The sequence below is a fragment of the Gigantopelta aegis genome, chromosome 7 (assembly GCF_016097555.1).
Source record: "Gigantopelta aegis isolate Gae_Host chromosome 7, Gae_host_genome, whole genome shotgun sequence".
Taxonomy (NCBI): domain Eukaryota; kingdom Metazoa; phylum Mollusca; class Gastropoda; order Neomphalida; family Peltospiridae; genus Gigantopelta; species Gigantopelta aegis.
The window spans coordinates 15358201-15372457 of NC_054705.1; the positions used below are offsets into that span (position 1 = coordinate 15358201).

The 14257-nt window shown below is 38.3% G+C and overlaps 1 protein-coding gene across 3 annotated transcripts in view; it reads left to right on the forward strand.

The window, feature by feature from the left end:
• The first annotated feature begins 665 nt into the window (after positions 1-665).
• Positions 666-14257, forward strand: part of LOC121377317 — a 166255-nt gene continuing 152663 nt past the window's right edge. Inside the window, exons 1-2 of one of the 3 annotated variants that reach the window (XM_041505254.1) lie at positions 666-855; positions 4456-4533. In XM_041505254.1, the coding sequence (XP_041361188.1) occupies positions 4479-4533 (55 nt within the window). In that variant the 5' untranslated portion in view covers positions 666-855; positions 4456-4478. The remainder of the gene's footprint in view (positions 856-4455; positions 4534-14257) is intronic. The other 2 variants (XM_041505255.1, XM_041505257.1) reach the window with 2 other exon arrangements.

Consider the following 14257-nt stretch of genomic DNA (forward strand, 5'->3'; position numbering starts at 1 on the left):
TGTAACTTACAAATAGAACTAAAAACCTTGAGATGATCGTGGCCTCCAAGTGGCGCATATACTTATAACACGATGTGCCTGTTCTTTTAGTAAAGGGTTTGAACGAGAGATATCCCATGCTTTATGATTTTGTAGGTTTGGTTGGATTTGTAGAAAATAATTAGCATCGGATGTTACATCTATTTGTGTTTTCCATTCTGTTCCCTCAAACTCGAAGACATAATTCTTCACAAAAATATCCCATCGGTGACGAAAACTCCCGAGGATATCTTGTAAACATATACCGTGATATATCATATGGGGACTTTGATATTGCAAACTACTGGTAAAGCGGTAATATCGCCCACCAAACAAGCAGTTGTATGCATGTGGAAGGAAGGCAATATTTTATTTAACGACACACTCAACACATTTTATTTACGGTTATATGGCGTCGGACATATGGTTAAGGACCACACAGATATTGAGGGAGGAAACCCGCTGTCGCCTCTTCATGGGCTACTCTTTTTCGATTACCAGCAAGGGATCTTTTATATGCACCATCCCATCCCAGAGAAATAGCCCAATGGGCCCACTGACGGGGATCGATCCCAAACTGACCGCGCATGAAGCGACCGCTTTGCCACTGGACTACGTATCGCCCCCTGTATGCATGTGGATGTAGGTTTTTGGTTTCCTACCAAACACTGCAACATATTGGTTTGACGTCCAACTCAGAATTAATGAGACTACCACGTATCTGCATAAAACTCGTGATATGTACATCCACGTGTCATCACAATATATCAGAAGTTCTTAACGGCCGGCCACGTTTACATCAGGTAGTGTTTTAAAAACAAGAGTCTTGTATTATAGGTAAGTTTCATAAACCTTTGAAAACAAATATGTTTCCTTTGGTAATTATAAAGCTCATGTGCGCGTGGATGTGGTGCGTTTGTGAGTTCCGCCTAAAAAAAAAAAAAAAAAAAAAAATCGAAAAACATTAGTTTCAACGAGTGTCTAGAGTAGACTCTACTAGTAGACTGGATGCGCCCGTCTGAACGCAGTTGGTGTATATGCCCTAAACGCAAGCCGCAGATGCATCAAACACAACAGTCTGATCTCACGTTTACGCCACATCCAGTCTATAAGAGCCTTTACCAATGCGCAGCTGTCATATATTTACATTTAGGTCTCACTACACCGATGTCATCTGCCACTGAATTCCATGTTAAATTGCCCAACTTCAAATGAAGAATGGCAATAGAACGGGTTCTCGTTGACACTAATAACATACACCATTGCGAACATACATTATATGAAAATTTATTTTCATTCCAAAATTGAGAACATTTCCGTCTCAGGTGTTTTACTATATGACCGCATGTGGCTGTAGTACCGGTCCGAACAGGTGGTTCATTAACCGATTCACTCCGGCTGTCTCTTGCGCTATACACCCATGTCCCAAAAAGTCAATGCACAATATTACAAAACAACATGGACAAAATACAGCTAGTGCTCCACAACTGGTGTAACAAAGGTATGTGGTATGTACTATTCTGTCTGAGGGATGGTGCATATAAAAGATCCCTTGCTGCTAATCGGAAAAGAGTAGCCCATGAAGTGGCGACAGCGGGTTTTCTCTCTCAATATTTGTGTGGTCCCTAAACCATATGTCTGACGCCATATAAACGTAAATAAAATTTGTTGAGTGCGTCGTTAAATAAAACATTTCCTTCCTTCCGTGGCGACCTTTATTGGCCAAGGGCGACTAAGAATTTTACGAAGGTAGTCCGTTGGGCGACCATCGATTTTAGTGTCTGGCGAGTATGGCACTACCAGTTAAAAAAGAAACGCACTGAAACTAAATCGAATGACCAATGTGACAAAACACACCGCGTCTCTCCTGGAGCGAACGTATCTGGCAGAAACCGATATACCAGAACATGTTCTATATTTTGACAGCGCCGGACTGACCAGACTCGGTCCCAGCTTCTACGATTTTGGTCTGGAGCTGTAAACAAATATAGCTCAAAACGTATTTTAGACACTTGAATTTAAAAAAAAAATTTTTTAAGTCTTCGGCTTAATTATCTAGTAGACCTACTTTTTGACATTATTAAATGTTATGGTACAAATTAATCCTATTTAATTAGCTTCGTAGTATTTTATTCTGGGACAAAATCAAAATTTATCTTGTAATTTTCCATTACTACAGGGGTTATGCCAAAAGTCAATTAATTGGCATATAATCTTCATATAAAAACATATTAGTTTATTAAATTGTAAACCCGTACCATCTGAAATAAAAAAAATTGTCAGTGTAAATTATAATAAAAAATCAATAAAACTGCATAGGTGAAATCTTTTCCATCCAAGGTAATCTGAACGACAAAACCATAATACGAGATCAGAGTCGAATGGGTATTTGGCAAAATAGTGGATGATTCCATGAATTTTTATCTAGTGCCTTGTCTATAGGAGGACAGCCACTCTTTCATCGCCATAAAGAAGACTGCCACTCCAAGACTAATGTGCTAAAACACGCGCATTTCTACATTTTAAGGCTTTAGTCTCTTTGTACTGCACTTTCGATTACTTCAGAGACAATGCAAGTGAAGCTGCATAAATTGGCTGTTCTAGCATCTTTCTTTGCACCTGTATTAAAAATTATATTTAATTTGTATCATTTAATGGTAATTTGTAAAGAAATATTTTTATTTATAATGGATTTTTTTTTTCAAAAATGTTATTTGGGTTGGTATGGGTTTAAAACTTAATAATATGTTTTATAACATGAATTTTAACTTTATTCATTTTGAAATTACATGCCATTTCATCTTTTTCCTTTTGACGCAAACGGACTATATACATGGTTATTATTATACATGGTTGTTATTCAACAAAGAAAATTCTAGTTGTGATTTTCGCTGTGCAGTTAAATTGGAGGGCTAGTTGAATTTGAGAAGGGCCAGTAAGATTTTTCTTCAACTGGCCCTGCTGGCGACCATGGTTTTCATGTTAATTTTCAACCCTGCAATTAGAAACTATAGTGGACCGTGACGAATGAACTCTCATCCGGAAGTGATCTGTGTAGTGAAATAATGCAGACAATTCAAATGGGGGTTCGAAATTCATTTTGTAGACTAGCAGGAATTTTGGTCTGAAAGCGAATGTTAGAAATTGAGAAGGAGTTTGAGAAATTAGCCTTCATGTGCGACTCGTAATATAAACGTTTTAACAATAACGTGGAAGGCATGAGATAAATGTCTTACGGGGTACGCAGATAAACGCTTGTGATTTTTACTTTCACTTTCGACAATTAGGAATGCTGGATGTATCTAGAATACTTACAAAAGTAAGATGGAAAGCAAAAGCTGCTTCTGAAACTATTATATCATGCTGCAGGAAACGTATCGTGCATTTTAGCGGTATAATTTGCTGCAGGCTTCCTGGTAATTGTGAGCTTGCAGTTCTGAGATGATACACTGATAGAAAGTGGCAGTCGATGTTATTGTCAACACATTTTGGTTCTTTCTGGCACAGAGCTACGATTTTTAAATTCTGATACCTCAGTTTGGTCATTAACGTTTCTGTTTTGTTTTAAGTTTTGTAAAAGAGAAAATGTTATAGTAAAATACATACAAACATTCGTAGAGATTACGCGTATGTGCGTTTGTTTGTGTATGTGGACCAAACGGCAGGGCGACCATGAACGTAAATAAAACGTTTTCTGGATTTGTTTTATATTTTCATTTTTGAGCGGGCGAATGCACTTCTCCAAATATAATTTAAAAAGCATGAAAACGCCACGTTTGGCATACATTTACAAAATAACAACCACAAAAATAGATAACAATACAGTTAATAAAATACACACACACACACACACACACACACACACACACACACACACAGATACACACATACAGACACGCACGCACGCGCGCGCACAATACGTGTCAGTGTATTTGTGTATGTGACTCATTAAAAATTCGACACCAAGCTACTATTTGTTGTTTTGTCTTTGGAAGGGGGGGGGGGGGGGGCTGATATCACTACCCTACATTAATGTTATAGGACAATGTACAAGAATACGAGTAGGCCTAATAAACTCGTTACCACAAAAAGAAAAAAAGAAATAACAGAAGGATGTGAAATAAACAAATATACATATATTTTTAAATTAATAATAATAAAACATAATAAAAAACACATTATTTTAATTTATAATAAGCATAAATGAAAAAATAAAATAAAAAAAATAATCGCTAGCGTTAATGTCGGCTGATAAGGTAGCCTATGTAAACAGTGCACTTTACATTCACGTATGTATTGGGTTGTATTGTCGTAATATATAGCACCATATATATATATATATATATATATATATATATATATATATATATATATATATATATATATATATATATATATATATATTTATTATTATTATTTTTATTAAATTTTTTTTAGCAGTACAAGATTGAAGGAGAAGCATGAGAGAAGTAGTTCTCATTGGATTCCTTCTCCTCGTTCTCTTTAACACAGCAGGCAAGTTCTTTTATATTTGTAAATATATAGAGAATTCGTCATTAGTATTTTTTAATATGGAAAATATCAACCGAGTCTATGTTAGTCGGTATTTGTCGACGCGACCGAGACAAATGCCAATTAAGTTGGAGAGGTTGATAAATTACATATTAAAAAAAGACGAGTAGCGAATTCTGTTTATCCTATAACTCTTCTAAAATAACATTTTCATTCTATATTTAGTAAACCCGATAATAAACGAGTTACCAGTTATCAAATTTATGTCCCGAGTGAAATAATCTGAGGGTAGCCAGAAAACAAAAATAGGACTGCCAGCGCGGGGGGATTCAGGGGGCTTCCCCCCGTGAACATTTTGAAACTCTGGACGCCTGTAGATACATTCTGAGCCTTTTCTGAGGCATTTTGTTTTCTATCTTCTTCTTTTTTTCGAGTCAATTTTAAGAGGATATTTTATAGAACAATTACAGACAGCCTCGACCTATTTTTTAAATGATTTTTTTTGCATTACACACATGGGTACTGTGCGTAATGGGCGCTACACCTTTCATAATTTTCAGTTGTCACGAGCTGCTACGCCTTTGATAATTTTCAGTTGTCACGAGCTTTAGCGAGTGACAAATGAAAATTATTTCACGAGGGACATAAATTTGATAATAACTGGTACCGAGTTTGTTACCCCAGCTATGTTTTTCTCTCTAAAAGCCTTTATTTCCACACATATGCACGTACGTGTATAGAAATGATGTAAACCACTTTACGCATTGTTCTGAGTATTGCTATAACTTTGTAATTTAAAGTGACAGACCCTAGTTTTTAAACACTAAGGCACATTTCTCACTATTAAAGCCATTTATTATCATATTTTTAAAAACGCACGTGCGTCTGAGAAGTAACAGTTATGAAGTCGCGTTTTAGTCTATTTTTAAAGGTATTTCAACGTCACAGACTCTTGTTTTACTCTGTTGTATCCGAATTTGTTACAGGTTTGTAAATTAACCAAACTTGGTGTCCATATTTACGGGTTGAAACTAGGGTCTAGGCTGAAAAATATTCCTTGGTGTTTAAAAGCTAGGGTATTTCCCTTTAATCACGTTCATAGATAATTTTCAAAAACAAAAGTTCTCTTCTGCTAAAATAATCTATAACGAATTGCATTAAAATTACATTTTGTTATAAATTGTAAACTGACTGCGAGTGTGTTCTGTATTGTCATTGGTTAATTACATTCTTTTTCCGGGATCAAATTCTTCTTCTGCGTTCAATCAAGATTTGGCCATATTAGATCAATAATCCGGACGCGATGACGAAATGTGACGTCTTCCGGAGGTCATCAAGAAGTCCCCAGAGTTTGCTATTGAGGGGTGTGTCTTGTGTCCAAACGTTCTGACGGTTCTCTTCCAGGTGTGGGCAGTTTTGTAGGATGTGTTCTAGCGTTTGTTCTTCAGCACCACATTCACATTGGGCAGTATCTGCGAGACCCATCTTTTTCAGGTGTTTTTTCAGCCGGCAATGTCCAGTTTGCAGACAGAAAATTATGGTTTGTTCTTTCCTGTCTAACTGGTTTATGCAGTCTTTGTCAGGGGTGTATCCATTATTTCTGGTCTTCCAATCACATTTGAACTTTCATTTTAGAAGAGTCTTGGCTTCACCATATGAAATGGAGGATTGGGTTTGTGGAAGGCAGCTACCTGCTTTGGCCAGTTGGTCAGCTTTTTCATTGCCTGCAACTACTATGTGTGCTGGGATCCACTGGAGGGTTACTTTTCGGCTTTGGGCAAGGACGTTTAGCTTAGTTTGCAGCAGTTTGGTGATATGGTCTGTGTGTCCTGATGAAAGTGCCTGGAGTGCAGACAGGGAGTCAGTGAGAAGCACTATGTTATGTTGTCCTTCTTCCTCAGTCAGATGTTTTATTGCGATAATAAGGGCTTGCACTTCTGCTCTGTAGTTTGAGCTTAGCTCTCCAAGTGGGGCGGAAAGGGAGACAGAGGATCAAAAATGGCAGATGTGAACATGCAGGTATTTCGGTCTACACTGCTTTGAGATGCCGATTTTCTTACAATTAGTCTGTAAGTGTTTTTAAAAGGTTCCAGTTTGCTTTTTTTGTAGTTTCAGCTGGCTTGTAACGTACTTCCACCGAAGCTGGTCTGCCTTTTTATATTTAGGATGACAGGCTTATGGTCACTACCACAGAGCTGGTGACAGACTTCCCTGGCAGTGATCTTGTGGATGTCATCGGTGGCAATGGCTAGATCAGGGTTACTGGTTGTTCGCCAGGCTCTTAAGTAGAAGGTGTTTGTTAATGAGGTTGTTGCTAATCATCCATTCGTCTACTTCTTCACCCTTGGAATCAAGACTTTTATAACCCCAACTGGGAGAGTGACTGTTGAAATCGCCCACTATAATCCAGTTTTCTTCATTTGGCTGTATGTTGAATAGCTGGATCATCTTGTTTGGTGGGCTGTAGAGATTGCAAACAGTCAGGTTCCTGTGTGGTAGGAGAAGTTTTACTGTTATGTATTCTGTGTCTGTGTCCACAGATCTTTTTGATTCAACAGATGGTATACAGTTCTTTACAAGTATTATTAATCCACCCTTTGGTCGATCTTCCCGGTCCTGTCTGTAGATATCACATCCTCTGACAAAGAATCTGAGGGAATTGTTAAGATGGGATTCTTGGATACAGCAAATGTCGATACTTTCAGTTTTTAGACAGTTCTGCAGCTCTGTCTTCTTTTTTCGCACCCCTTCGGCATTCCAGTGCATGATGCGAAATTGTTGGTGACTGGTAGCTCAACTCTGGTCAGTCATGGCAGGAGATTCAGAGCCGCGGTCAGTAGCTTGGTTTGGGCCCCTTCGAGACTGGGAGCCCGGCCTCGTCCTATCCTGGCTGCGGTCAAACAGGATGAAACCACATCTTTCTAATGATATTTGTACGGCCATATGATTGTAAGTGCGTAAACATCAGATTTTTTCCCCACGCCAAACTGGCTGATGTCTTCTGACTTCGATGGTTTGGATTTTTACTTGGGGTAGCCTCCTCCCCAAGAATGGTTGCCTTTCATGACTGACGAGTCCATTCCACCCGGGTGATTTGTAATCTGAGTTGTCCTTCTCTTATAGGCAGGTTGCCTTACTGGGCTTGTGAGCTCTGCCTGCCCGTTGGTTTGATTTTGGAGTGTCCATCTCCTAGATGTCTTGCATGCCAATGCTGACGATTGGCATCTGTTCGGGTTTGAGTTTAGAGTTTTCCTTCTCTTAGACAGATTGTCTTCCATGACTTGCGTACTCTGTCTGTCCGTGCTATTTATCCATAGTTGGAGCTAGATTAGTGAGTGTCAGAGCGTGTCCATATGCTGATGGGTCAGGCACACTGCACCTCTGTGGCTCCAGCTGCTCCGAGATCCCCCTCAGTCTAGCCTGGGTCTGCAAAGGTCCAGTTACCATGATGTGCCAAGCTACATATGCAGGGGGCACTGAGGGAGTCTTGTCTGTCGAGAAGTTATGTACCAGAAGGGTGGGACTTACATGCCTCTGTCCACCTTTTCACCATTAGGCTATCTGGCGGCTGCAGCTGAAAGCGAGAAGGACAAGCCAACTACTTCACTACATCATACGTCATACTGAATGACCACCACACCACTCCGGGATCAAATTAAAATAACACCCGGAAAGTCAATGACGTCATTAGAAAGTGACGTCATTAGCAATTGGAACAGGCGAAGTTGAAGATTCAAGGGTCTACAGTTAGATTGTAGCCAGGTATTTTGTTCAAGAAATACCAAATACACAGTCCAAAGAAAAACGATTCAGTTTACAATGGACATAACCATATGGAGTTTTTAGATTTGCTGGTGTTATTGTCTATTTGATTCCTGCACATATTTCATTTACAGGATCAAATAGACAATAAACCCACAAATAATAATTAAAAAAACTCCATATAGTTATCTCCTAATTTAACACCCAAAACAGAGAGCCGTAAACGCAAACTCTTTAAACTACATGACGTCATTTTGTGTTTTTGCCAAATCGTGATGACGTCATATTTAATACCGACAAGGTCATTGGTTTGTAATCGTCAAATCGTCCAATAGTAATGTTCATTAGGCCCATGCAGAATATTTCTCACTGAGAAAATATGGAAACTATTTTCCATGTTATGAGTGACCGCTGGGGTAATAAATCACAGGACTAAAGTTGTCTTCATCGGTAATATAACGTCATCACGATTAGCGCAAATTAGTTTGATGCCACACATTTGATCTAAATCCACGTGCGTAGTAAGGTGCCAACACGTGTGTGTGTGTGGGGGGGGGGGGGGGGCACACATATATATCTAAAAATACATGCATAAATATATAAAAATCATCGCTGCTGCTAAGTGTGTGTGTTGGGGGGGGGGGGGGGGCACATACATATTAGTATATATTATGTATTCAATAAAGTAAACCACTCTCCACCATTATCCTGTACAGTATTTAATTTGTTTTGTTTATATTTGTATAATGCTGATAAATTGTAAAAACTTACAGCAATAAAGAATTTGAATCCTCCTGTAACTGATGCAACATTCAGACATTTTTTAACATCTGTAATGTTCTGGTTCAACAAACTCATATCAAAAATGAAAATGGCTTTTATTCACTGAGGACATAGATTTGTCGTCTCTTGGCTATGACGTAACCCTAGGAAACATTTCCGGTAATTCTTATATTAACACTTGGGCAACAGTAACTAAACGATAATAGTTTCTATATCGCTATTGGTATTAATGGTATAAACATTACATTCATTTCCCTCTAGGTTTAAAACATAATTCCTTGAAAATGTACTGAATTAATGTTACTGGATACTAACATGGTTAACTTAATCCCGCATTAGAGTTCACATTCTTTTGTGATGCAAATAAACTAAAATGTATATTTATCTGCAACAGTACATAGTATCTTAACACACACTGTTATTCATCCCGAACAGTGTTTAACTTGTTTATCTAACTGAAATGTTAACCTTGCACATTAACTTCAGAGCAAACAACTCATTTTAGAACAATACTAAAATAACACTGATATATCTGTGCAATAACACTGTGAAATATCTCTGCACTTAGAGATTCAGTCTGTCTGGTGGTTTTGAATGTCTAGTACCTCTGCGAACAGGAACTGGAGGGTTGACAGGCTCTGGAGCGGCCTGCTGCACAGGGTTGAGCACAATGGGTTGACTGCGCTGCACAGGGTTAAGCACAATGGGTTGACTGCGTTGCACAGGGTTGAGCATGTACAATGGGTTGACTGCGCTGCACAGGGTTGAGCACAATGGGTTGACTGCTGCACAGGGTTGAGCATGCACACTGGGTTGACTGCGCTGCACAGGGTTGAGCACAATGGGTTGACTGTGCTGCACAGGGTTGAGCACAATGGATTGACTGTTTACAAGTGTAGTATGTTGTGTGGTATCCACGGAATACAGAATAACATCAGAATACACAGTTTCATTTGTGTAACGGTGTTTCAATTGGTCATGGTGTCTACGAAATAATCTGACCTTCAAGTGTTTTGATCACGGATACCGAACTGGTTTGACTTATAATGGTGCTTAGAATCCAGCGAGAACCTCTACCAAACGTTGTTGCAAATACCTTGTCACCAACAGAAAATGTTTTGTTCTTACATTGTGTATCATGATGAACGTTTTGTTTTGCTTGAACCTTTTTAATTTTTGCAGTCTCATCAGGGTGAAGGAGGTCAAGATTAGTTCTCAACTTCCTCCGATGGTCGTCGAGTGTGGCATAACTCGGTATCTGAACAAAACGCGAGACACTTTTGATTGTATAGATCACCTTTCGATTTTGTTTTTCATTTCTTCTTTGAACGTTTGGACACAACATTCTGTTAATCCGTTGGATTCTGGGTGGTAGGAAGCAGTCTGTATGTTCGATATTGTTTCGAGCCATGAATGCTTCAAATTCGCAGCTTGTAAATGAAGTTCCATTATCGGATACAACGTTGGCAAATGTCATTTCGAGTTTCTCAATTGTAGCTTGCGAAGTTGCTGTTATCATCACATGTACATCCATCCATTTTGAGAAAGCATCAACTATAATCAGAAACATTTTGTTCACGAAAGGACCAGCATAGTCAATGTGGATGCGTTTCTACGGACCTTGTGGAAGTCTGCTCATGGCGTCAGCATGCCCAATGTCCTTTCCCGGAATATACCTGAATGTATAATTGTAGGCAGAAAGAGTTATAATGCACATCTCTATATACGAGTGGAAGCCATTGTTGGAATTCCTTTAAATTTCCCAAACAGTGTTTGTAGTGGCTTATGGTCATTTGCAATGCAAAATGTTCGACCGAACAAATACGAGTTGAACGTTTTAACGCCAAACACTACGGAGAGTGCTTCTTTTGCAATTTGCGAATACTTTTTCTCGGCTAAGTTCAGGTTTCTAGAGGTGAAAGCTACAGGTTTCTCTGTTCCATCAGGCATTTTGTGTGATCGTACAGCCCCAATGCCATACCGTGAAGCGTTACAAGCCAGAATTAATTCTTTATTGACATCATAATGCACCAACACTTTGGAAGACTGAAGCAGGTTTCTTTTTACTCTGAAAATGTTTTTTCTTGGTTACTTATCCATTGCCATTTTACATCTTTTCTCAGCAAGATATGCAAGGGAGCCAAAACAGTGGAAAGGTAGGAAGGAATTTTACATAATAATTCAGTAGACCCAAGTTGCAAATAGTATCTTTGAAACGACACTTATCAGAAGAATATGATCCATCACATCTGTAACACTTCATGTTCGGATTTCTAAACTTTTTAGCACGGCGACTAAAAAATTCTTTAGACGTGTTGTGATTGTTTTCTTTATGTCCAAGATTGTTTTTTTTGTTTTTGTGAACCATTTTATTTACCTTTTCTTCCTGTCGTGAAGAAACAGGACCATGCATACCATTTTGAATGCATGTCACATTGTGAGCAGCCATTTCCATACTCCGCGAAATTTCTAGTGCACAACTGGAATTTAGGTTTGCTTCGAAAAGTAAATGTTTTTGGGACACCTTTATCATGCAGCATGTCATCTAACATTACACCGTATTCACAATGTTCCGCTTGACGTCTCAATTCAGCAACAAAGTCTGGAAACGTCTTAAATTTAAATCGCTGAACGATAACCAAGGGTTTTGGGTGTGGTGATCTGGGATAACCTGTATTAATTCTTCAAACGTTTTGTCAGTAGGACGGTCAGGAGATACTAGAGTTCGCATTAAAGGCGCTCAATCACAGATTTAGGGGTCCTTATTTATCTAAATATGGATTATAAACGGAAATTACATTAATTTGGAATACCAAACCTAGTTATTGTATGATCCAAAACATTTTAGTTGAACTACGATCGAGGGAATTCCATGACACGCTTCATTTTTAAAATTTGGAACTCTTCTTGTGAAATGTCATACAAAATACGGCAAAATAGAGTCGTAGTGATGAGGCTATATAAAAGACAGCCGTATAATATACTTTTGAATTGTATATAAACGACCACCGTGTACAGAGACTTGGCAAATGAGGGCCGGCTATATACATGGCAAATAATAATAATAAAACTTATTTCATGATGAAAATAACTGCGAATACGCTGAAATAAAATAATGAAGAGTAGGAACATGAACTCACCATTTATTATTATTATTATTATTATTATTATTATTATTATCAGGCGCGTGTGCATGGAATTTAGCAGGGGATAATGTCTAGACGGTTACAACGCTATAGTGCTTGGTTCGAAAACGAATAGCATGTTTTTTTATCGTCACCAATGTGACATACGACCAGCCAGTCGTTTTTCGTTAAATGTTTGGAAATTATTTTGACTGATTCGCAAAGTGGTCATTCGGTTTAATGTATATCGCAACCCCCCCCCCCCCCCCCCCCCCCCCCCCAGTATACTGTCGCATATTTTGCTGTCCAAAGGTTGGCTTAATTATTACTTAACCCAGCTGAATCCAGTTCTACGTGCAGGGACAAGTTCAGCCTGTCATTTGTGCGTGTGTGCACGTACATTAATCTTTAATTTTTATAGCCACCCCCCCCCCCCCCATAAAACAGCGCCCCCTCCACCCTAAAAAGGTAGTAGTAGTCTAATAATAATAATAGTTGTGTATTGTTATTATTATTATTGTTGTTGTTGTTGTTATTATAATTACATGTATTATAATGTTGGTAAAATCACGTCGCTGTTGGGTGGGTGGGGGTGGTTGTTACAGAAACATTACATAAATTTAGAGGAGGACCCGGGAGTGATCTCCGCGTTACTGGTATATATATATAAAAAAGAAGTATTTTGAGTTTTATTGCCCCTTGCAATTTTGCGCATTTGAAATATGACTAAATACAAAATAACCTGTCAGTCATATTTATTTGCGGTAAAATTAAATATTATTATTATTATTATTATTATTTTATTTATTATTATTATTTTAATTTTTTTAGTAATGAATGGGCAATATTACGCTATTCATATGTCTATGGAAAACGTACACAAAAGGTTCAGCTAGATTCGTATACTCTTAACTCCCCCCCCCCCCCCCCCCCCCCCCCCGCCTCTCTTGTTCAGAAAACGCACTGTACAGTATGTATTCCTCTTGTCGGTAATATGGATCAGTCAAATGCTTATTTACCGCCTATATACATTTTTGCTGTGAATATAGCCAGCCCTCGTTAGCGGATGCTATATACACGGCAGTCGTTTTTATAGTCACATCGTATATAAACACTGTCTAGTTCAGAGTATTCTTTAAAAATGTAACAATTCCTATCCCAAGTCAGCTGCTATGGCATAAGGTGTTTGTGATCCAGATGTTTAGAGTTTTTTGCGGCCTAACTAGTCGGGATTATTGACGTTTAACATGCTTCTGTTACTAAAATATATTAATTTATAAGCTTATTATGATTCAGTACATGTTGTTGTTGTTGTTGTTTTTTGTTTGTTTGTTTTTGTATTTACCCTACATCGCAGAGGACGGTCAAGCGTTCTCGCTACACGAGCTTGGTAACTCGTTTTGACACTACACTTATTCTGGGGATGCCCGTCATGTGAATCAAAAATAATACGTCACACCTCTACTCTCCAAATATCCGTTTTTCTTTTCTGAATTGTGGACCGTCGCCATAATTCAATTTATATATATGAATAATAAATGATATGGTGGTTATGTAGATGGTTCGATAAAGTACTTTAGGCACAAATCAAATGTATATATTATCATATAATAATTTTTGGGGTCAATAATTAGGACAACGAACCGTGACTGAGCGCGTTTAATGCATACGTTTTTGGTCCAATAACACTCAACAAAATAGTTCATTGTTTAGACCCGTCCGTAACTGCATTAGCTTCGAAGTAGTCCGATAGGCGTTCGGTGTACGCATTCCAAGATTCGACATCCTGATTAAACGGATTGATTCTACCGTAAATTGCCATAATATCTAAGTTCCATATTTACCTCGTCGCCAATTTTGTAATGTTCTGGTTAACAAACTCATATCAAAAATGATAATGGCTTTTATTCACTGAGGACATAAACTTGTCGTCTCATAGACTATGACGTAACCCTAGGAAACAATTCCGGTAATTGTTATATTAACACTTGCAGTAACAGCAATCTGATTAAAATTAGCTCAACAGGCCACGGTGGACGTGATCGGATGCTGAAAGA